The 25,431-nt window shown below is 38.6% G+C and overlaps 1 protein-coding gene across 6 annotated transcripts in view; it reads right to left on the bottom strand.

Annotated features, from left to right (window-relative positions):
• ZFX (zinc finger protein X-linked) overlaps nt 1–25,431 on the bottom strand; it is a 70,917-nt gene that overhangs the window by 32,132 nt on the left and 13,354 nt on the right. For 5 of the 6 annotated variants that reach the window (XR_011072275.1, XM_068533469.1, XM_068533468.1 and 2 more), the window contains exons 2-3: nt 3,735–3,823; nt 422–991 (exon numbers count right to left, since the gene is read on the bottom strand). Coding sequence is in view for 5 of the 6 variants with exons in the window: in XM_068533469.1 (XP_068389570.1) it covers nt 422–991; nt 3,735–3,795 (631 nt within the window). In the remaining variant the exon portion in view is untranslated. Of the gene's footprint in view, nt 1–421; nt 992–2,605; nt 2,664–3,734; nt 3,824–25,431 lie in introns of those variants that run through there. The other variant, XM_068533471.1, reaches the window with a different exon arrangement.

Below are 25,431 nucleotides of genomic sequence, written 5' to 3'. Positions count from 1 at the left end.
GAGATTTAATTTTATATAAGTCAAGAAAATTTCACCCCTGATATAAGTTAGGAAAGACAGCCTTCAAAAACACCTTTGAGGGGGCTTCCCTGGTGGTGCCGTGGTTGAGAATCCACCTGCCAATGCAGGGGACACGGGTTCGAGCCCTGGTCTGGGAAGATCCCACATGCCGCGGAGCAACTAAGCCCGTGTGCCACAATTACTGAGGCTGCGCGTCTGGAGCCTGTGCTCCGCAACGGGCGAGGCCGCGACAGTGAGAGGCCCGCGCACCGCGATGAAGAGTGGCCCCCGCTCGCCGCAACTAGAGAAAGCCCTCGCACAGAAACGAAGACCCAACACAGCTAAAAAATATATATATAATTAATTAATTAATTTAAAAAAAAAAAAACACCTTCGACAATCACTGTACCCCAAGACTTACAGGAAATCATAAGGTAGTCCTCACAGTTGCTTTTGTCATCATCTTGCTGGTCCACAGGAATCCCATTGGCATCTATGATTGCTTCAGAGGCACAATCTGCTACCAATACTTCTTCTGACACTACGTCAGCTGTCAGAGGATCAGTGACGATCTCTGCCTCTACTACACTATCATGAACAACGTGTTCAACATGTCCAACATCAGACACATGTATGGATTCACTCGTCAAGACGTGTTCTGGCATAGACATTGAGGCTGAAGTAATATCAGAAGCTAAAACATCATCTGGGACTGTGCAATGTGCTAAAGAAACTTCTTCGGTTACATCTGAGTCCAGCACTTGCTCAGGAATGATGACCGTTTCAGATACATCTGCTTCTTCCATGATATCTGGACATTGAACATCTTCTATAACAACGTCCTCGATAACATCTTGGATTACAACTGAGTCTGGGTCATCAGGAACAAAGTTATGCACAGTTATGTCTGAATCCACAACATCTGAAACAAAAACAGTTTCTTGTACTTCCACAACAATTTGATCACCATCCATGTGTGTAGCATCAGCTCCTTAAAAAAAAAAAATTAAAATCACAAATTTCAGGTAGACATGCATGACTACCTCAATTAATGTAAAGGTTACTTAATTTCTACCAGGAAAACAGACTAGCTCCTCAGTTGTCTCAAACATTAAGATAGATTAAAGAAATAAAGAGAGAATCTATTTTTGAATCATATCAGAAATAGAAATTCTTAATACAAGAACTTTTATACTCATCCCAAATCAATTAACAGGTAAGGAAATAAAAGAAAAAGTAACTGAGGCAGTCACACACACAAAAATATATTCATGAAAGTAATATTCTAGGCTGACTAAAACTGAACCCATATGCATAGGTACTTAAGGGATGATTACAAAAATTAATAAGTAAAGCAACTTCAGGTGGCAAATATACCATTTTCCTTCATTATATGTTTTTCACTTCTTTCCCTTCTTGCTCCATCTCTCTTTCAACTCATATTTTTTTCTCCTGTCCATCTCTCCCATGTTTTCTTTTACTTCCCTTCATTTCCCCTTTCTCCTCCTTTGTTCTAGAACAATATCCCACCAATATCCTCCATTTATGATTATGGAAATTCAGAAACTATCCTTCGAATCTAGAATATAAAAAGAATCGGGCCATAAATAAAAAGAGGGCTAGAAGGCCACAGTTAAAGAGGAAAGACAACTGGTTAAGGAGCCTCTGTGGACAGATAAGATGAATAAAAGTGCAGTTGCTCTGGAGCAATGGAAGGTGAGGTTAGTTGGAGTGGGGCCTGCCCCAACCTCACCAGGGTAGTCCGCCTCCGTTCAGCTTCCTCCCATCCCCCCATATGCCAATCCCCCTGGCAGTTCCTCAGAACATAAGAAACCCTACTCTAGTCCACTCTGCAGTTAACAAATGAAGGTAGAGGGTTGAATCAATTGAAGCCCAGTGAGATTAAATGACTTCACCAAGATCACACAGTTTGCACAGGTTATGGTGCTCAGTAAATACTACTCTGAATAAATGCCACAAATGAGAATCAAAATCAGATATCCTTGCCAAAAACATAATGTAAGATAAAATAAAACAAATCTGGTACCTTGGCTCCTGATCCAGAGAAAAGCAAACAATATTTTATAAAAGTCTTACCTAAAAAGCTATTCAGTCGATTAGTGCTTCTGGATGTGACTCAGACCAGGCTGAGTCCAAGCAGCTACCTAACTCAATGACTCTGTGTCAATGGCCAGGCCCTCAGAGAGACACATGGCTTTTTTTTTTTTTAAACAAACACAAATAATCAACAAGGGCCAAAGAACCTTTAAAAATGTAAGAAATCTTAAAGCCAGTTAATATCCATTTTATTTACACCTAGAACTAATAAAGAGTGCTTGCTTTAATTCCCATAGAACTTCTACAAAATGCTTTATACTGTTTTCAATATTCTCAATATTAACATCAAGCAATAGATCACTATAATCTCCATTTTGCAGACATGAAGATGAAAGCATTTAGTGGCAAGAGTACTGCTTAAAAAAATCTAAATCAGAGAGCAGGATTTGGACACTTATTAGTTTTGTGACCTTGGGCAAGTCATTTAACCTCTGAGTTTCGGTTTCCTCATCAGTGAAATGAGGACAGTAGTATCTGCCATGCATACCTCACAGGACTGCTGTGATGATCAAATGGGAATATATGGGAAGTGTTCTGAAAAACTGTAATGAAAGGTTTCATTATTATTAGGACATATGAAAATGGAGGCCCTGGCAGATTAAGTGACTTGCTCAAAGATAAACAAACACCATAAGTGTTAACAATCAGGGCTAAAATGCAACAGCCCTTCAATCTACCCCTTAGCCCATGATCCAGGCTTGCTTGTGGCAACATTAAGCTAGTAAATGGTGTGCGTTTTTCTCGAAAGAGCTTAGTCTCTCTTTCAAGCACATTAATTATACTTCATGTTCTAAAGAAGAAAGAATCATAACTTTGCATTTATCATTATCAAGCTGAAATTACCAAATGTGAGTCAAAAGACTATCCCAAATTGTTAAGAAAAATACACAAACCACCATTAGATTTAGAGATTAAAGAAAAGTTAAAATTAAAAATCGCTAATATTTAATTTCCTGATAAAGTTAATTGCTATTTCTTTAGTATACAATACAGTCATTTCAAGTCCAATGGAAAACTCATTAACATTTTATTTATAAGGTAGCTAGTTAGTGTGATATAAAACCATTTTATATTACAAAACCTAGCATAATCACTTCACTGTTATATAACTGGAACCATGAGTAATCCAAAATTGTGAATACTTTTTTCCCATTTTTAGAACTTCATAAATTTAATTCTCCTTGTACAGTCTGGGGAGTGAGGTAAGACTCCTTTTGTTAACTTGTGAGAGAGAGGATTTTAAAAGTAGGATGGGGTCAGAACATGGAAGGCCTTAGGTTTATACTTTACCTGCCGGATAATGGTCTATGTGGAAGAAAGTAGAATGAAGAGATGTAAGCAAGGAATATTTTCAAAGGGAGAACTTTAACAGGACTGAAGTAAACACTAAGGTTTTGATAATGTTGCTGTTACTGACAAGAATATGAGTGTTGGTTATGAGGGAGCCAAATTTTTAAGGAGGGGAATAATAATATACTCACTTTAACATCTGTAAGCTTGATAGGATAACAAGATACCTAAGTGTAAATATCAATGACAGCATCTAGCAATTTTTCCACTTGACAACCAACTCCAAATCTGGTAGGCAGGAAGTGGAACAACCCAAGTAGTTATACCTGTTGCATCAAAATATGAGTTTGGCTCTTGTGGTTGTAATTCAAGTCCATCTTCATCCATGGCCTTTAATTCTCATCAGTCACAGCTCCTAAATTAGGCGAAAAAGTAAACCAAGTATTACTCTTTTTAATATATGTATTAAAAAAATGGCATCATACTATTTACATTTCTGAGACACCAAAAATTATGTGACAGATGAACATCTTTCAAAAATGTGTCTATCTGAGGGCTTCCCTGGTGGCGCAGTGGTTGAGAATCTGACTGCCAATGCAGGGGACAGGGGTTCAAGCCCTGGTCTGGGAAGATCCCACATGCCGCGGAGCAACTAGGCCCGTGAGCCACAACTACTGAGCCTGCGCGTCTGGAGCCTGTGCTCCGCAACAAGAGAGGCCACAACAGTGAGAGGCCCGCGCACCGCGATGAAGAGTGGCCCCTGCTCGCCGCAACTAGAGAAAGCCCTCGCACAGAAATGAAGACCCAACACAGCCATAAATTAATTAATTAATTAATTAATTTTTTAAAAATGTGTCTATCTGAAATAAAAGGGAAAAGTTAAAATTAAATTGCCAAAAACATAATGATACATGGGCATCTATATGACAAGGAAAGGTGGATAAATCAAATAAGTCAGCTTTGCCTCAACTTTTTGAGATACTGCTTACATACATCATACATACATACGTACATACATACATACTACAAACGTCTTGATGCATTCTGACACATGCATAAATCTGTGTAATCACTACTCTACCCAGATCAAGCTAGAGAACGTTTCCAGCACCCCAGCACTCTGGTCTCCTCTCACTCTGTATACTCCTCACTCCCACAAGGGTAACCAGCTTTATTAAGGTTCAATTTATACTCTGTAGCTTATCGGGAGGAAATTCCTGCACAATTTTCATATTACTTCTCTGAATTTAATGTAGTCTGCTATCTTTCAACCAATACATTAAACAACGGTTAAAGATTCAAAGTGCAAAATTATAGTAAACACCCTTTGGGATTTCTGCCTAACTTACAATGACCTCTTAACTAATCCCCCAATCGGGCTTCCCTGGAGGCGCAGTGGTTAAGAATCTGCCTGCCAATGCAGGGGACACAGGTTCAAGTGCTGGTCCGGGAAGATCCTACATGCCGCAGAGCAACTAAGCCCGTGTGCCACAACTACTGAGCCTGCGCTCTAGAGCCCGTGGGCCACAACTACTGGGGCCGCATGCCACAACTACTGAATCCCGTGCACCTAGAGCCCGTGCTCTGCAACAAGAGAAGCCACCGCAATGAGAAGTCCACGCACAGCAACGAAGAGTAGCCCCCGCTCGCCACAACTACAGAAAGCCCATGCACAGCAACGAAGCCCCGGTGCAGCCAAAAATTAAAAAACAAAGAAATTAAAAAAAAAATAAATAAATAAGCCACCAAAAAAAAAAAAAAAAACCCCACAAAAAACTAACCCCCCAATCTAGAAAAGTAAACTCCTGCAGTGCATTTATACTCTCCTGGCCATAGTTGATTGGCATTAACTATAAAACGGTAAAAATAAGTTCATCTTTGAGCACAATAAAATCAAAGTCCTGTCCCTGAGAATCGAAACCATGAGCAAAGGTCACTTAGTCTATCTTTCTCTCTCTGTCTCTGTCTCTCTCTTCCCTCTCCTCTCCTGGTGGCTGGAACATAGGAGGTGAGGAAGGCCATTTTCCAACTTCAGCTTAGACTAGTGAGATAAAGTTTACAAATAAATAATAAAAAGAATCCAGTGAATGCCCTGAGAAATAGAGGAGAGGGAGCAGGGAAGGGAGGCTTACCAATAATAGCTTTTTAGCTCCTGGTTCTAGACTTTTCTGAGGTCCAGCTACAGTCTGCCTTGAGTTTTTGCAAGCCACCCCAATGACCTTAATGCTTCCTTTTCTACTTAAGCCAAAAACTTACAACAAAAAAAACCAATCAAATAATATACTACTTAGTACTAATCATTGCTTCAAAAGAGCACACATCAGGGATTAGGGCTTACTCATGTTGCAAGTATTACATAAACCTCCTCCCTCACTGGTTTCCTTATCTCTACTTTCTCACTTTCTAATCCAACCTAAATGGTTCTATTAGACGCATCTTTCTTTTACTTTTATCATTTTTTGCTGATGATATAAGTGCTGCATGCTGCTTACTAAAATTTCAAATAACAAAAACAAGAATCATTTTTCTAAAGCATCAGCCAGGTGATATCAGGCCTCTGTTCAAAAAATGTTTAATGGCTCCCTGCTGCCTGCAAATAAAGTTGAAACTCCTGCCATCTTCTAACTTCCAGCTGCAAACTATCTTTCTCTCATTATCTTCCCTAACTCTCCTTCAAGCACCTCGCCCGACCACCATATGAACACACTTCAACCAAACAAAAATGCCCCATATCCACCTAAGACCCCAACTCTATATTTGGCTCAGGGTTTCTTCTACCCAGAACACCTTTCCCCTATCACCTCTGCTTGGATCTTCCCCCAAGTCCCCTTCCCCACACACACAAAAAAGAAAAAGCTGAAAATAATCTCTCCCCCCTCTGAATTTCTATAGCACTTTATCTTTTTTCCTTTTTCCCTGACTCTACTTGTTTGCTGTAAATTATGATTATTTATGTCTTATTTTCAGATGCCAAACTTGCATTTATATACATATATATACTCCTTAATGAAATATCCATGAGAAACTCATTTAATTAATGTTAATATAATAAACAGATTTTCAGCTTGTCAACTCTGAGACATATTCTATTCATTTTCAGGAAGGAGCATGTTTCACGTTATTTACTCAAAGTGCTTCAAACAAAAGGACCAAAAAACAAAAAACATTTCAACTATAAAAAATGGAAAACGTACATGCTCTGAATAAGCTGTCACTGCTCTCTCCCCATCAAAATCACCTCTAGCCATAATTTTCTCCTTTTAAAAATGTAATTACAAAATGATAAACATAAGCTAATTTTCTAAGCATAATGGCATAGTATACATGAAATCAAGCCAATTTAGAAGGCAATAAATGGGGTTCCTTAAGGTATTTAAGGCTCCTCTCCCCAATTTCCCTACATAAACCCAAACCCATCAACTCTAAGAACTCTCCTCTCCCACTACTGCAACCCCGCCCAGGGTGGGACACTCAGCCCTCTTCTCTTCTTTTTCTTTATTCCAGGGTTTCAACTAGCATTTACACAAAGATGATTCCCCAAATCCACATACTCAGGGTAGTACCTAACACTTCCACCACACTGTCTGCTGAACATCTTTTTTTTTTTTTTGGGCAGTGGGGGGGCTGCGTTGGGTCTTCGTTGCTGTGCGCGGGCTTTCTCTAGTTGCAGCGAGTGGGGGCTACTCTTCGTTGCGGTGCGTGGGCTTATTGCGGTGGCTTCTCTTGTTGTGGAGCACGGGCTCTAGGCGCGCAGGCTTCAATAGTTGCAGCGCCTGGGCTCAGCAGCTGTGGCACGTGGGCTCAGTAGTTGTGGCTCGAGGGCTGTAGAGCGCAGGCTCAATAGTTGTAGCGCACGCACTTATTAGTTGCTCCACGGCATACGGGATCTTCCCGGACCAGGGATCGAACCCGTGTCCCCTGCATTGGCAGGCAGATTCTTAACCACTATACAACCAGAGAAGTCCCATGCTGAACATTTTCATCAGGAGAAAACCTTGCTTTCTCCTGACATGACCACTAAGGCCTTTTCCTTCTTCCCTGCTTATATTCGGTCAGGTTGTCAGACTGTCCCTTCCTTCTCCACAACTTCTCAGGAATCTGTCCCTTTTTACTCCCACTGTCACCATTCACTCTCAGCTTCATATTTCCTGATCCCCAGGGAACAAAAATAGCCTCTCAACTGGCCTTTCGCTTTCTGCCACTCCCACAACAAATGACCAGGAACCTACAAGTAAGGGCTGGTGCCAAATGCCAGGGCATTCCTGCAATCTGTGGGCAGACTAATCCTCGGAAGTACTGCTTTGATCACGGCACTCCCCTGCTCAGAAAGCTTCAGCAGTTCCCCAAAATTCAGGGTGCTCTAAAATATTAACCCAAGCTACCATAACACACTTATTTCCCAACATTTCACATCATACCCATTTCCTAACAGATATTCTGGCCCAAATGGAGGGTGTCCACTCACCTTATTTTGACTCAGGTAAGCAATAGTTGTTCAACAAACAGTTTTGACTGGTTATTTTTCCTTCTATTTTGTCATTATAAAAACTCAAATCAGGAAAAAAACATGTTTTGAACTTCTAAGCAGAGATGACTATACTTCAACTTTGTAACCCCTGTGGGGTTAGAAGTAAATCTCTCTCACAACCAGAATGAAACCAATGTTCTTAGGATAGAACCTACTCAGGAAAGTTCTCAGGATTGTGATAAAGTAAGGGTGGGGAGCGCAGGCTGATGATGTAATGCAAAGTGCCCCTACCTTTGCTGCAAGAACCAAGCCCAGAGAACAGTTGAATCTGAAGACAAATAAGCAGAACGGTTCAGAGAACCAAGAACCTAACACTTTGGGCGAACATATACTAATGTTCAGTCTGATTATCAAATGCCCTCAAAATACTTCCGGGACGTCACTCTCACCTTAAGCTCTGTAAAATATTCCCTTCCCAGATGCAGGAGTCATGATCCTAAAAATGCTATGGAAGAATTCACAACAGAAAAACGTACCATTTTAAGGGAAATATTGGTTTGAGAGAAACTCAGGAAATTCACAATAATTTTCTTCAATTCTTCAAAATAAAGCAATAAAAATACCATGCCAAGTTAATAGGTATAGCAGTGGCATTTTATCTGTCTTAAATCTGGGATAATGAATATAATTTATTTCTTTTTTTTTTTAACATCTTTATTGGAGTATAATTGCTTTACAATGGTGTGTTAGTTTCTGTTTTATAACAAAGTGAATCAGTTATACATATACATATGTTCCCATATCTCTTCCCTCTTGCGTCTCCCTCCCTCCCACCCTCCCTATCCCACCCCTCTAGGTGGTCACAAACCACCGAGCTGATAATATATCTTTTGATGCCTAGACACTTTCATGATCTCCCTCTCGGGGAAGGTGCTTATATTTTCACTTTGCTTTTTGTCATAAGCATACAAGAATCATTTGTCTGCTTTTGGTCTTCCCAAAACTCCATGCCTTTTAATTTTATGACTTGACTCTAGTTCCTCTCCCTAAGCCATGCTCAGAAAACCAAACTGTATCGTACAGATTAGATGGAATTGCTCAAGCTACAGGAAACAGAAACAAAAGCAGATCCACCTGTAGCAGAATTTTTCTTAGAAGGAAATTGGAACTGGTGAAAATTTACACTTAAAGCCTAATTAATATCTTCCCTCTTAAGCTATGAATTTCTTTCCCAGTTCTTTCCCACATTGTTCAATGTGGGAAATGCAGCTATCATTTCTTCAGATATCTAATTTTCAAATCTGGAATGCTATTTCACTTCTCTTACCAATTCAGCCCTTATATGTCTCATAGTCATCCACTCTTAAATTCATCATGTCCCCTTTATTTTCACTGCTACCACTCTAACAAGCTCTGGTGGTCTTACTTTCAGAACCCAGTGGGAATCTTCCAATCAAAAGATTTGAGCCCTTCTTGAACTCAAGAAATTTTCTTGTTTCAATACTTGCTTCCATTTTCTCTGTTCATTCTTACTAGAATTTCTATTATAGGATGTAAGAACTCCTAAATCTAGCCTCCATATTGCTTTAACTTTTTCTCCTGTATTTTCTATCTTTGTCTTTCTATTACATTCTCAGAATCCCTAAACTCTTCCTTCTAAGCTAATTTGATCTTCACTCCATCTACTGAATTTTTACTTAAAAGATCATGTTTTAATTCCAAAGTAAACTTAGTTTCTTTTTCACAGCAATCTTTTTTCAGTGGATACTGCATCTTCTCAAATATCTCTGAGGATTTAAAGTTTATTCTGTACCCTATATTAACCTGTCTCCTCTGCTGTTTCATTATTCAGTTTGTTGAATTTGGTGCCTCTCTTTCAGACTGATGGTTTTCCTCAAAAGCATGGTTCTTACAGGTTGTCCATTCCTATCTGTAGATGAGGGTCTAGAGTTACATTCTGATAGCTGGGCTGTATTTCCTCAGCCCAAGTGAGAAACCCTGTTTGCCTAGCAATGAACCTAAGTTCTGACCAAAGGAGTCCCGTCTAGAATGAGGTCAAGGGAGAGAAAGGAACCATGTAACTAGCCAGGCTTTCCTTTAAGGTGGATGAGTAGCCCATCTTGCAGGTACTGGAGGTCCAATATGCCTCAGGATACTACAAGCTACCTAAAGCACGGTCCTTAACTTTCTCCTCACAGTACCCACTTTGGAATTTCCTATGGATGAATTTGCAATTCAGAGAGCCAAATTTTTGGCATTAGCTCAGGAGGAAAACCACTAGAGATATCTATACTGATAAGTAAAAGGCTTGGCTTTCCATAACTTTAATTATCTGGCTGTGCCCATGGCTTGCTCTTTCTCCTCGGATGTCCCCACTTTTGACACTGGGGAAAACACAGAATGACAATTTTGGGATGGTCCTTCCAACTTTCCAAATAGGGCCACAGGTTCACTAAGCTCTCTAGGGCTTTGCCATTAATTGATTCCCAATTGCTTTATTCAACCAGAAATTCATCATATTCTGGTCTACAAGTGGCATACCTCTCAGGTTTTCTTTTTTCTCTGAATTTTTATACTTCTTCCTCAATGTGATTTCAAAAGGAAGTAAAAATAAATGTGTGTTTTCTCTAGTCTATCTTGAATTTGAAGTCATTATGAATTTGTATGTGTCAAAACAGAATGGAAATATGTAAAAGCAAAAAAACTATGATAGAAACTGAAAAAAAATCAATAGTAGTGAAAAGTTACAACTCTTCTCAACACCTGACAGATGAAACATTCAAAAAATAAGGAAAGAGATATATATAATTAATAATATTAAGCTAATAGCTTTAATTCAAATTCTACTCCCTAATACAATATTTTATTTTCAAAAAACCTTGCCCACCCTCTGTGCCAAGAAGAGGAAGAGAAAATGCTTCCTGTTGTAAATGTCAGAGCCCCGTCCTTCCTTGCCCTGTCCTACTTGGAACTTTTGTACACTTTGCTCAAAAATTCAATGCCAAGTTTTTGTTACAGATTAGTTTTTTCCATAAAACCATTTGAGCCAATCAGTAATTTCAAGGTTTTGTTTGTTTAAAGTCTAAGAGTTCGAACTTTCAAAATCTATTACAATTTGGTCCTAAAACTAACACAACATTGCAAATTAACTATACTTCAAATTAAAAAAAAATTTTTTTAAAGAGCTTTTAAATAGGAAATAAAAAATTTGGACCTAAAATGACAAGCCTTCTTAAAGTCTTATTTTTCCAAAGCCCCTATTCATGTTCAGATTAAGAGTTGCCAAAATACCTAAATGTCCATTGACAGATGAATGGATAAAGAAAATGTGATATATACATACAGTGGGATATTATTCAGCCTTAAAATTCCATTGTTTGTGACAAGATGGATGGAAGAGGACATTATGCTAAGTGAAATTAGCCAGATACAGGAAAAAAAAAACATTCTGCATGACCTCACTTATATGTGGACTCTAAAACAGTCAAACTCAGAGAAGCAGAGAGTAGAATGGTGGCTCCCAGGGGTTAAAAAGGAAGAGAAGTTGGAGAGATAATGTTCAAAGGATACAGAGTTCTGGAGATCCTCTTTATGGCACAGTGTCTATAGCTAACAATACTGTGCTGTATACTTAAAATTTGCTAAAAGGGTAGATCTTATGTTAAGTGTTCTTACTAAGACGGAGAAGGAGAGGGAGAAGGAGAGGGAGAAGGAGGGGAAGAGGAAGAATAGGAAGAAGAAGACAACGATGACGACATGGTGGGAGGAAACTTTGTGAGGTGATGAATGTTTATGGCTTTGCTGGTGGTGATGATTTCTCAGGTGTATACTTATCCCCAAACTCATCAAATGTATACATTAAATGTATAAAGCTTTTACATGTCAATCATACCTCAACAAAGTGCTTTAAAAATAAAAAATATAAAGAAAATTTTTAAAGAGTTGCCAAAACACCCTCTGAAGTTAGTTGCATTGACATGCTACAAACACTAAGCACTACACTTTTTTTTTTTAAAGCAACAATGATTGCAATTACCAAACATGAAACATACTCATACTATGTCATAAAATTGACATTCAGTCCAGTAATCCTCCACTGTAACAGCTCCTTTACTTTGCAGTGAAAATTGATTTGTATATTCTTTGCCTCTGAGTCCTTGTTGGATTTTTTTTTTTAATTCAGACAGAAAGTCACAAAAATTATACTCATCCTCATCAGTTCACTCAGTCCCATGTAACTAATTTTTTTTTTATCTTGATCTTTTGTTAGCACTTTTATGAGTTCATCAGTTTTTCATTAGAGTTCTGAAAATTCAGTTCTGCTTATTCATTCAGTTCAGCAGTACAGTCAGTTACCAGAAACCTGTACTTGTCAGTCTTTTCCATGAATTTCTTAAAGATGAAACCCTTTTATAGGAACATATTTGCAAAAGCATCAGAGTACACACAGAACTGTCTGTAAATGACAAAAGACTTAAAAGTGACCACAGTTAAAAATTTGATGAAAGTCCATAATAATGCAGTTGACAAGAAAATTAGTTATTTCTGAGATATACATTTTAAGGTAATAACTAGGATTATGACTTATAACATTATACCAGAACATATAAGATTTTTAGAAATTTCATGTAATGTCTGAAACATTTATATTAACATATTTCCATACAAATAACCCAATGAAAGTTTAGTATTTAGTTGTTTTGTTTGTTTTTTTATATTGCAGGTTCTTATTAGGCATCAATTTTATACACATCAGTGTATACATGTCAATCCCAATCGCCCAATTCAGCACACCACCATCCCCACCCCACCGCAGTTTTCCCCCCTTGGTGTCCATATGTCCGTTCTCTACATCTGTGTCTCAACCTCTGCCCTGCAAACTGGCTCATCTGTACCATTTTTCTAGGTTCCACATATATGCGTTAATATACGATATTTGTTTTTCTCTTTCTGACTTACTTCACTCTGTATGACAGTCTCTAGATCCATCCACTTCTCAACAAATGACTCAATTTCGTTCCTTTTTATGGCTGAGTAATATTCTATTGTATATATGTACCACATCTTCTTTATCCATTTGTCTGTTGATGGGCATTTAGGTTGCTTCCATGACCTGGCTATTGTAAATAGTGCTGCAATGAACATTGGGGTGCATGTGTCTTTCTGAATTACGGTTTTCTCTGGGTATATGCCCAGTAGTGGGATTGCTGGGTCATATGGTAATTCTATTTTTAGTTTTTTAAGGAACCTCCATATTGTTCTCCATAGTGGCTGTATCAATTTACATTCCCACCAACAGTGCAAGAGGGTTCCCTTTTCTCCACACCCTCTCCAGCATTTGTTGTTTGTAGATTTTCTGATGATGCCCATTCTAACTGGTGTGAGGTGATACCTCATTGTAGTTTTGATTTGCATTTCTCTAATAATTAGTGATGTTGAGCATCTTTTCATGTGCTTCGTGGCCGTCTGTATGTCTTCTTTGGAGAAATGTCTATTTAGGTCTTCTGCCCATTTTTGGATTGGGCTGTTTGTTTCTTTAATATTGAGCTGAATGAGCTGTTTATATATTTTGGAGATTAATCCTTTGTCCGTTGATTCGTTTGCAAATATTTTCTCCCATTCTGAGGGTTGTCTTTTCGTCTTGTTTATGGTTTCCTTTGCTGTGCAAAAGCTTTGAAGTTTCATTAGGTCCCATTTGTTTATTTTTGCTTTTATTTCCATTACTCTAGGAGGTGGATCAAAAAAGATCTTGCTGTGATTTATGCCAAAGAGTGTTCTTCCTATGTTTTCCTCTAAGAGTTTTATAGTGTCCAGTCTTACATTTAGGTCTCTAATCCATTTTGAGTTTATTTTTGTGTATGGTGTTAGGGAGTATTCTAATTTCATTCTTTTACATGTAGCTGTCCAGTTTTCCCAGCACCACTTATTGAAGAGACTGTCTTTTCTCCATTGTATATCTTTGCCTCCTTTGTCATAGATTAGTTGACCATAGGTGCATGGGTTTATCTCTGGGCTTTCTATCTTGTTCCATTGATCTATGTTTCTGTTTTCGTGCCAGTACCATATTGTCTTGATTACTGTAGCTTTGTAGTATAGTCTGAAGTCAGGGAGTCTGATTCCTCCAGCTCCATTTTTTTCCCTCAAGACTGCTTTGGCTATTCGGGGTCTTTTGTGTCTCCATACAAATTTTAAGATGATTTGTTCTAGTTCCGTAAAAAATGCCATTGGTAATTTGATAGGGATTGCATTGAATCTGTAGATTGCTTTGGGTAGTATAGTCATTTTCACAATGTTGATTCTTCCAATCCAAGAACATGGTATATCTCTCCATCTGTTGGTATCATCTTTAATTTCTTTCATCAGTGTCTTATAGTTTTCTGCATACAGGTCTTTTGTCTCCCTAGGTAGGTTTATTCCTAGGTATTTTATTCTTTTTGTTGCAATGGTAAATGGGAGTGTTTCCATAATTTCTCTTTCAGATTTTTCATCATTAGTGTATAGGAATACAAGAGATTTCTGTGCATTAATTTTGTATCCTGAAACTTTACCATATTCATTAATTAGCTCTAGCAGTTTTCTGGTGGCAGTTTTAGGATTCTCTATGTATAATATCATGTCATCCGCAAACAGTGACAGTTTTACTTCTTCTTTTCCAATTTGTATTCCTTTTATTTCTTTTTCTTCTCTGATTGCCGTGGCTAAGACTTCCAGAACTATGTTGAATAATAGTGGTGAGAGTGGACATTCTTGTCTCGTTCCTGATCTTAGAGGAAATGCTTTCAGTTTTTCACCATTGAGAATGATGTTTGCTGTGGGTTTGTCATATATGGCCTTTATTATGTTGAGGTAGGTTCCCTCTATGCCCACTTTCTGGAGAGTTTTTATCATAAATGGGTGTTGAATTTTGTCAAAAGCTTTTTCTGCATCTATTGAGATGATCATATGGTTTTTCTTCTTCAATTTGTTAATATGGTGTATCACATTGATTGATTTGCGTATATTGAAGAATCCTTGCATCCCTGGGATAAATCCCACTTGATCGTGGTGTATGATCCTTTTAATGTGTTGTTCGATTCTGTTTGCTAGTATTTTGTCGAGGATTTTTGCATCTATATTCATCAGTGATATCGGTCTGTAATTTTCTTTCTTTGTAGTGTCTTTGTCTGGCTTTGGTATCAGGGTGATGGTGGCCTCATAGAATGAGTTTGGGAGTGTGCCTTCCTCTGCAATTTTTTGGAAGAGTTTGAGAAGGATAGGTGTTAGCTCTTCTCTAAATGTTTGATAGAATTCACCTGTGAAGCCATCTGGTCCTGGACTTTTGTTTGTTGGAAGATTTTTAATCACAGTTTCAATTTCATTGCTTGTGATTGGTCTGTTCATATTTTCTATTTCTTCCTGGTTGAGTCTTGGAAGGTTATACCTTTCTAAGAATTTGTCCATTTCTTCCAGGTTGTCCATTTTATTGGCATAAAGTTGCTTGTAGTAGTCTCTTAGGATGCTTTGTATTTCTGCAGTGTCTGTTGTAACTTCTCCTTTTTCATTTCTGATTTTATTGATTTGAGTCCTCTCCCTCTTTTTCTTGATGAGTCTGGCTAATGGCTTATCAATTTTGTTTATCTTCTCAAAGAACCAGCTTTTAGTTTTATTGATCTTTGCTATTGTTTTCTTTGTTTCTATTGCATTTATTTCTGCTCTGATCTTTATGATTTCTTTCCTTCTGCTAACTTTGGGTTTTGTTTGTTCTTCTTTCTCTAGTTTCTTTAGGTGTAAGGTTAGATAGTTTACTTGAGATTTTTCTTGTTTCTTGAGGTAGGCTTGTATAGCTATAAACTTCCCTCTTAGAACTGCTTTTGCTGCATCCCATAGGTTTTGGGTCGTCGTGTTTTCATTGTCATTTGTCTCTAGGTATTTTTTTATTTCTTCTTTGATTTCTTCAGTGATCTCTTGGTTATTTAGTAACGTATTGTTTAGCCTCCATGTGTTTGTCTTTTTTACGTTTTTTTCCCTGTAATTCATTTCTAATCTAATAGTGTTGTGGTCAGAAAAGATGCTTGACATGATTTCAATTTTCTTAAATTTACTGAGGCTTGATTTGTGACCCAAGATATGATCTATCCTGGAGAATGTTCCGTGCGCACTTGAGAAGAACGTGTAATCTGCTGTTTTTGGATGGACTGTCCTATAAATATCAATTAAATCTATCTGGTCTATTGTGTCATTTAAAGCTTCTGTTTCCTTATTTATTTTCATTTTGGATGATCTGTCCATTGGTGTAAGTGAGGTGTTAAAGTCCCCCACTATGATTGTGTTACTGTCAATTTCCTCTTTTATGGCTGTTAGCAGTTGCCTTATGTATTGAGGTGCTCCTATGTTGGGTGCATATATATTTATAATTGTTATATCTTCTTCTTGGATTGATCCCTTGATCATTATGCAGTGTCCTTCTTTGTCTCTTGTAACATTCTTTAAAGTCTATTTTATCTGATATGAGTATTGCTACTCCAGCTTTCTTTTGATTTCCATTTGCATGGAATATCTTTTTCCATCCCCTCACTTTCAGTCTGTATGTGTCCCTAGGTCTAAAGTGGGTCTCTTGTAGACAGCATATATATGGGTCTTGTTTTTGTATCCATTCAGCAAGCCTGTGTCTTTTGGTTGGAGCATTTAATCCATTCACGTTTAAGGTAATTATCGATATGTATGTTCCTATGACCATTTTCTTAATTGTTTTAGGTTTGTTTTTGTAGGTCCTTTTCTTCTCTTGTGTTTCCCACTTAGAGAAGTTCCTTTAGCATTTGTTGTAGAGCTGGTTTGGTGGTGCTGAATTCTCTTAGCTTTTGCTTGTCTGTAAAGCTTTTGATTTCTCCATCAAATCTAAATGAGATCCTTGCCGGGTAGAGTAATCTTGGTTGTAGGTTCTTCCCTTTCATCACTTGAAGTATATCATGCCACTCCCTTCTGGCTTGTAGAGTTTCTGCTGAGAAATCAGCTGTTAACCTCATGGGAGTTCCCTTGTATGTTATTTGTCGTTTTTCCCTTGCTGCTTTCAATAATTTTTCTTTGTCTTTAATTTTTGCCATTTTGATTACTATGTGTCTCGGCGTGTTTCTCCTTGGGTTTATCCTGTATGGGACTCTCTGCGCTTCCTGGGCTTACGTGGCTATTTCCTTTCCCATGTTAGGGAAGTTTTCGACTATAATCTCTTCAAATATTTCCTCTGGTCCTTTCTCTCTCTCTTCTCCTTCTGGGACCCCTATAATGTGAATGTTGTTGTGTTTAATGTTGTCCCTGATGTCTCTTAGGCTGTCTTCATTTCTTTTCATTCTTTTTCCTTTATTCTGTTCTATGGCAGTGAATTCCACCATTCTGTCTTCCAGGTCACTTATCCGTTCTTCTGCCTCAGTTATTCTGCTATTGATTCCTTCTAGTGTAGTTTTCATTTCAGTTATTGTATTGGTCATCTCTGTTTGTTTGTTCTTTAATTCTTCTAGGTCTTTGTTAATCATTTCTTGCATCTTCTCAATCTTTGCCTCCATTCTTATTCCGAGGTCCTGGATCATCTTCACTATCATTATTCTGAATTCTTTTTCTGGAAGGTTGCCTATCTCCACTTCATTTAGTTGTTTTTCTGGGGTTTTTTCTTGTTCCTTCATCTGATATATAGCCCTCTGCCTTTTCATCTTGTCTATCTTTCTGTAACTGTGGGTTTTGGTCCACAGGCTGCAGGATTGTAGTTTTTCTTGCTTCTGCTGTCTGTCCTCTGGTGGTTTAGGCTATCTAAGAGGCTTGATGGGAGGCTCTGGTGGTGGGTAGAGCTGACTGTTGCTGTGGCGGACAGAGCTCCGTAACACTTTAATCCACTTGACTGTTGATGGGTGGAGCTGGGTTCCCTCCCTGTTGGTTGTTTTGCCTGAGGCAACCCAACACTGGAGCCTACCTGGGCTCTTTGATGGGGTTAATGGCAGACTCTGGGAGGGCTCACGCCAAGGAGCACTTCCCAGAACCTCTGCTGCCAGTGTCCTTGTCCCCATGGTGAAACAGAGCCACCCCCGCCTCTGCAGGAGACCCCCCAACACCAGCGGGTAGGTCTGGTTCAGTCTCCCCCAGGGTCACTGCTCCTTCCCCTGGGTCCCGATGCGCACACTACTTTGTGTGTGCCCTCCAAGAGTGGGGTCTCTGTTTCCCCCAGTCCTGTCAAAGTCCTGCAATCAATTCCCACTAGGCTTCAAAGTCTGATTCTCTAGGAATTCCTCCTCCCGTTGCCGGACCCCCAGGTTGGGAAGCCTGACGTGGGGCTCAGAAGCTTCACTCCAGTGGGTGGACTTCTGTGGTATAAGTGTTCACCAGTCTGTGAGTCACCCACCCAGCAGTTATGGGATTTGATTTTACTCTGATTGCGCCCCTCCTACCGTCTCACTGTGGCTTCTCCTCTGTCCTTGGATGTGGGGTGTCCTCCTTGGTGAGTTCCAGTGTCTTCCTATCGATGATTGTCCAGCAGCCAGTTGTGATTCTGGTGCTCTCGCAAGAGGGAGTGAGAGCACGTCCTTCTACCTTCTACTCCGCCATCTTGGTTAATCCTCTCTAAGCACTACACTTTTTAAATGCCTTTGTCTTTAAGACTGTAGCTTGATGTTAGGAAGTACATACCCTTTTTTTCTTTATATATACTTTTTTTTTTTTTTTAATTTTTGGTTGCATTGGGTCTTCGTTGCTGCACGCGGGCTTTCTCTACTTGCGGCGAGTGGGGGCTACTCTTCGTTGCAGTGCGAGGGCTTCTCATTGCAGTGGCTTCTCGTTACAGAGCATGGGCTCTAGACACGCGGGCTTCAGTAGTTGTGGCACGCAGGCTCAGTAGTTGTAGCTTGAGGGCTCTAGAGAGCAGGCTCAGTAGTTGTGGCGCACAGACTTAGTTCCTCCGCGGCATGAGGGATCTTCCCGGACCAGGGCTTGACCCCGTGTCCCCTGCATTGGCAGGCGGATTCTTAACCACTGCACCACCAGGGAAGTCCCAGGAAGTGCATACACTTTCTACATAGTTTTTGTTATGTAAAGTAGTACAGCCTCCTTCATGAAATACTGCTATTTAATATACTCAATAATTTATCCATGTTCATTACATAAAACTCTACTGTATATCATAATGTCTAACAAATCTCTTTAGATGACTCATTTTGATTTTGAAGTTTTAAAAAAATAGTTTAGTCTATCAGCTTTTCCTGACACTCTGAACAGAAATCCTACTCACATGATTTCCTCTAATAACCACCTTTAGTTGAGGTATACTGGAGTGGACTTTGTGAAACACTTGATGTGATCAAAGGATGGAGACTGTTTTGACATAATATGGAGATTAATTTAAACTACACAGTACACAGAAGAGTTAAACTAAATAAAACCGTCAGGGGAAATTTTTGAAAGGTTAATTTCTGGGCTTCCCTGGTGGCGCAGTGGTTAGGAATCCACCTGGCAGTGCAGGGGACACGGGTTCGAGCCCTGGTCCGGGAAGATCCCACATGCTGTGGAGCAACTAAGCCCGTACACCACAACTACTGAGCCTGTGCTCTAGAGCCCGTGAGCCACAACCACTGAGCCCGCGTGCCACAACTACTGAAGCCCGCACGCCTAGAGCCCGTGCTCTGCAACAAGAGAAGCCACCGCAATGAGAAGCCCCGCTTGCCACAACTAGAGAAAGCCCGTGCACAGCAACGAAGACCCAACGCAGCCCTAAATAAATAAATAAATAAATATATTTTTTTTTAAAAAAAGGTTAATTTCTGTCAAATGCAGTACATGATGAAGAATTGTTGGTATTATCAGAAACTTATTTTAATCTTTTTCTTGCACTTGCCATCCTTCCCAAAATCAGGCATTTACTTCACCTCTGAACTGGTCATTCCCACAGTTGTTAATTTAGTTAAGTGCTTTTCAGGGGACTTCCCTGGCGGTCCAGTGTTTAAGACTCTGTGCTTCCACTGCAGGGGGGCACAGGTTCGATCCCTGGTCAGGGAACCAAGATCCCGCATGTTGCGCAGTGCAGCCAAAAAAAAAGTGCTTTTCTTATCGAACTCCTCCTTAATGAGCAACATGTCTCCTTGTATTGGAAAATCTTTCTGATAATGCATTGGAATTTCAGGGTTTTTTTCCCCTAAACTAAAGCAGTCTCACTTTCATGTTACTTTATTCAAGCTAATGACGGCTTTCCTTAGTTTTCTAATAACCAGTTGTAAAAAACATGTACTGCAGCTTTACAGTTTTTTAAACTATTTTAAATCTTTTTAAACTCGGAAACTTCTTAAAATTACTGTTTTGCCAATTGACCAACACAGTAACTTCTTTTTTTAACATCTTTATGGGAGTATAATTGCTTTACAATGTTGTGTTAGTTTCTGCTGTATAAAAGTGAATCAGCTATATGTATCCATATATCCCCATATCCCCTCCCTCTTGCGTCTCCCTCCCACCCTCCTTATCCAACCCCTCTAAGTGGTCACACAGCACTGAGCTGATCTCCCTGTGCGATGCAGCTGCTTCCAGCTAGCTAGCTATTTTACATTTGGTAGTGTATATATGTCAATGCTACTCTCTCACTTCGTCTCAGCTTACACTTCCCCCTCCCCGTGTCCTCAAGTCCATTCTCTACGTCTGTGTCTTTATTCCTGTCCTGCCCCTAGGTTCATCAGAATCTTTTTTTTTTTTTTTTTTAGATTCCATATATATGCACCAAAACAGTAACCTGACTAATACTTACCCTACTCTTTCCCTCACCTACATGAACACACATGCTTCCTATTATTGCTCTTCTTAAATACATCACTTTGGGTCTGTTAGGCTCTGTAAACTCAATGCTGACACTAACAATGTTCTCTGTACATTTTAAATACTGGCAAGAATATAATATCAGGCCTTTCAACAACTGTAACAAAATTTTTAAATTGACATTTGCAAAGTTATGGGGCATTTTTACATTGATCCTCTGCCAATACTATTAGGAGTATGTTTTGTACCTATAGCTTAATAAATCCTTTAATCATAAAACAAAAAAAGAACATGCTGGACAATGAAAGGGCTGGTTTGCAATACACCTGCAGACCTGCTTCTTCTTTTCTTTGTTTGCTCATCTTTTTTTTTTTTCCAGCTTTACTGAGATATAACTGACATTCCATATTCTATAAGTGTAAGATGTATAACATAATGATTTGACTTACATACACCATGAAATGATTACTATAATAGGTTTAGTGAATATCCATCATCTCATATAAATACAACATCAAAGAAACAGAAAAAAAAATTCTTCTCCTTGTAATGAGAACTCTCAAGATTTACTCTCTTAACAACTTTCATATATAACATAGAGCAGTGTTAATTACCTTCATCATACTGCACATTACATCTCTAATATTTATTTATCTTATAACAGGAAGTTTGTACCTTTTGACTACCTTCATCTATTCCCCCCTCCCCTCCCCACCTGTTTCTTACATGACCAACAATGGGCATGCTCCACTGAGTATCAGCTCCAGGTAGAGTATCAGCAGCATTAATTCCATGATCATTCTCTGGAGCAAAGCTAGGGAATCAGCTAATTCACATTGCACTCCCCGCCCCCCCCCCCGCTCCCCGCCCAAATCCATGCCTGCTTTTTTCAGGGATTTGGGGAGATAGGAAACTACTACTAGATAATAATCTAAAAGAAAGGAGGAAACTGGGGGGAAGCACAAACATACATAATTTGAAATAAAGAAAAAAACACAGATACAGGAAAAGTAAAAAACTTGTAAGAAAACAGTCTATAATTCTATGCTAGCACACTGAAAAGAAATGTTAATTTACAAGCATTAACTCAATAAGAGATAGAGAACCCAATCACCATAAAATGGGGGGGGGGGGAGGAGAAAGATGCCTGTTACCCTTCCAAAAAGCTCTAGGCTTTTCCCAAAGCTAGCTGAACACAGGAGGAAACCCATCTCAAATCTTTTTACAAAACTAATTTACCATTTTTCAAAAACACAATGATCCAAAACCTGTGGGAGGCAGCAAAAGCAGTTCTAAGAGGGAAGTTTATAGCAATAAAAGCCTACCTCAAGAAACTAGAAAAATCTCAAATAAACAATCTAACCTTACACCTAAAGGAACTAGAGAAAGAAGAAAAAACAAAACCCAAAGTTAGTAGAAGGAATGAAACCATAAAGATCAGAACAGAAATAAGTAAAATAGAAACAAAGAAAACAATAGCAAAGATCAATAAAACTAAAAGCTGGTTCTTTGAGAAGATAAACAACATTGATAAACCTTTAGCCAGACTCATCAAGAAAAAGAGAGGACTCAAATCAATAAAATTAGAAATGAAAAAGGAGAAGTTAACAACAGACACTGCAGAAATACAAAGCATCCTAAGAGACTACTACAAGCAACCCTATGCCAATAAAATGGACAACCTGGAAGAAATGGACAAATTCTTAGAAAGGTATAACCTTCCAAGACTGAACCAGGAAGAAATAGAAAATATGAACAGACCAATCACAAGTAATGCAATTGAAACTGTGATTAAAAATCTTCCAACAAACAAAAGTCCAGGACCCGATGGCTTCACAGGTGAAGTCTATCAAACATTTAGAGAAGAGCTAACACCCATCCTTCTCAAACTCTTCCAAAAAACTGCAGAGGAAGGAACACTCCCAAACTCATTCTATGAGGCCACCATCACCCTGATACCAAAACCAGACAAAGATACTACATAAAAAGAAAATTACAGACCAATATCACTCATGAATATAGATGCAAAAATCCTCAACAAAATACTAGCAAACAGAATCCAACAACACATTAGAAGGATCATACACCATGATCAAGTGGGATTTATCCCAGGGATGCAAGCATTCTTCAGTATACGCAAATCAATCAATGTGATACACCATATTAACAAATTGAAAAGGAAAAACCATATGATCATCTCAATAGATGCAGAAAAAGCTTTTGACAAAATTCAACACCCATTTATGACAAAAACTCTCCAGAAAGTGGGCATACAGGGAACCTACCTCAACATAATAAAGGCCATATACGACAAACCCACAGCAAACATCATTCTCAATGGTGAAAAACTGAAAGCATTTCCTCCAAGATCAGGAACAAGACAAGGATGTCCACTCTCGCCACTATTATTCAACATATTTTTGGAAGTCCCAGCCACGGCAATCAGAGAAGAAAAAGAAATAAAAGGAAAACAAATTGGGAAAGAAAAAGTAAAACTATCAGTGTTTGCAGATGACATGATACTATACGTAGAGAATCCTAAAGATGCTACCAGAAACCTACTAGAGCTAATCAATGAATTTGGTAAAGTTGCAGGATACAAAATTAATGCACAGAAATCTTGCAATCCTACACACTAACAACAAAAGACCAGAAAGAGAAATTAAGGAAACAATCCCATTCACCATTGCAACAAGAAGAATAAAATACCTAGGAATAAACCTACCTAAGGAGGTAAAAGACCTGTACTCAGAAAACTATAACACTGAGGAAAGAAATCAAAGATGATACAAACAGATGGAGAGATATACCATGTTCTTGGACTGGAAGAATCAATCTTGTGAAAATGACTATACTACCCAAATCAATCTACAGATTCAATGCAATCCCTATCAAATTACCAATGGCATTTTTTACAGAGCTAGAACAAATCATCTTAAAATCTGTATGGAGACACAAAAGACCCCGAATAGCCAAAGCAGTCTTGAGGGAAAAAAAACGGAGCTGGAGGAATCAGACTTCCTAACTTCAGACTATACTACAAAGCTACAGTAATCAAGACAATATGGTACTGGCACAAAAACAGAAATATAGATCAATGGAACAGGATAGAAAGCCCAGAGATAAACCCACGCACCTATGGTCAACTAATCTACGACAAAGGAGGCAAGGATATACAATGGAGAAAAGACAGTCTCTTCTATAAGTGGTGCTGGGAAAACTGGACAGCTACGTGTAAAAGAATGAAATTAGAACACTCCCTAACACCATACACAAAAACTCCAAATGGATTAGAGACCTAAATGTAAGACCGGACACTGTAAAACTCTTAGAGGAAAACACAGGAAGAACACTCTTTGACATAAATCACAGCAAGATCTTTTTTGATCCACCTCAGAGTAATGGAAATAAGAACAAAAATAAACAAATGGGACCTAATGAAACTTAAAAGCTTCTGTAAAGCAAAGGAAACTACAAACAAGACAAAAAGACAACCCTCAGAATGGGAGAAAATATTTGCAAACGAATCAACGGACAAAGGATTAATTTCCAAAATATATAAACAGCTCATGCAACTCAATATTAAAAAAACTAACAAGCCAATCCAAAAATGGGCAGAAGACCTAAGTAGACGTTTCTCCATAGAAGACATACAGATGGCCAAGAAGCACATGAAAAGCTGCTCAACATCACTAATTATTAGAGAAATGCAAATCAAAACTACAATGAGGTGTCACCTCACACCAGTTAGAATGGCCATCATCAGAAAATCTACAAACAATAAATGCTGGAGAGGGTGTGGAGAAAAGGGAACCCTCTTGCACTGTTGGTGGGAATGTAAATTGATACAGCCACTATGGAGAACAGTATAGAGGTTCCTTAAAAAACTAAAAATAGAATTACCATATGATGCAGCAATCCCACTACTGGGCACATACCCAGAGAAAACCATAATTCACAAAGACACATGCACCCCAATGTTCACTGCAGCACTATTTACAATAGCCAGGTCATGGAAGCAACCTAAATGCCCATCGACAGACGAATGGATAAAGAAGATGTGGTACATATATACAATGGAAAATTACCCAGCCATAAAAAGAAACGAAATTGGGTCATTTGTAGAAACGTGGATGGATCTAGAGACTGTCATACAGAGTGAAAGTCAGAAAGAGAAAAACAAATATCGTATATTAACGCATATATGTGGAACCTAGAAAAATGGTACAGATGAACCAGTTTGCAGGGCAGAAGTAGAGACACAGATGTAGAGAACAAACGTATGGACACTAAGGGGGGAAAGTGGCAGGGGGGTGGTGGTAGTGGTGGGATGAATTGGGAGATTGGGATTGACATATATACATGAATATGTATAAAACAGATAACTAATAAGAACGTGCTGTATAAAAACAAAATAAAATAAAATTCATAACTTAAAATAAAACTAATTTACCGTTTTTTAGAAAACCTAACAAAAATAATGTAACCAAACTACAAACATGGTTAATTACGAATCCCAAGTCAAGTTTTTGCAAATGTGATCCATCATATAATATATATAGACACACACGTGCACACACGTGCACGTGCATACACACACAGACACCTTGACAAAGTATGGTTATTCTAGAATTCAAGGATGCAACCAAATAATGGCCCAAATTAAGAGGTCAAAAAAGGAAAATCCTGATGTGCCTCAATAGATGCTGAAAAGTTGAGATTCCACATCTATTTTTTTACTTAAACTAGTCAAATTGGAAGAGAAAGACATTTTTTTTAACAGTTAGAAAAAATACAAT

The sequence above is a fragment of the Eschrichtius robustus genome, chromosome X (genome assembly GCF_028021215.1).
Source record: "Eschrichtius robustus isolate mEscRob2 chromosome X, mEscRob2.pri, whole genome shotgun sequence".
Taxonomy (NCBI): Eukaryota; Metazoa; Chordata; class Mammalia; order Artiodactyla; family Eschrichtiidae; genus Eschrichtius; species Eschrichtius robustus.
Note: the sequence above shows the minus strand (reverse complement) of the source record. Positions and strands in the feature narration are given on the sequence as shown.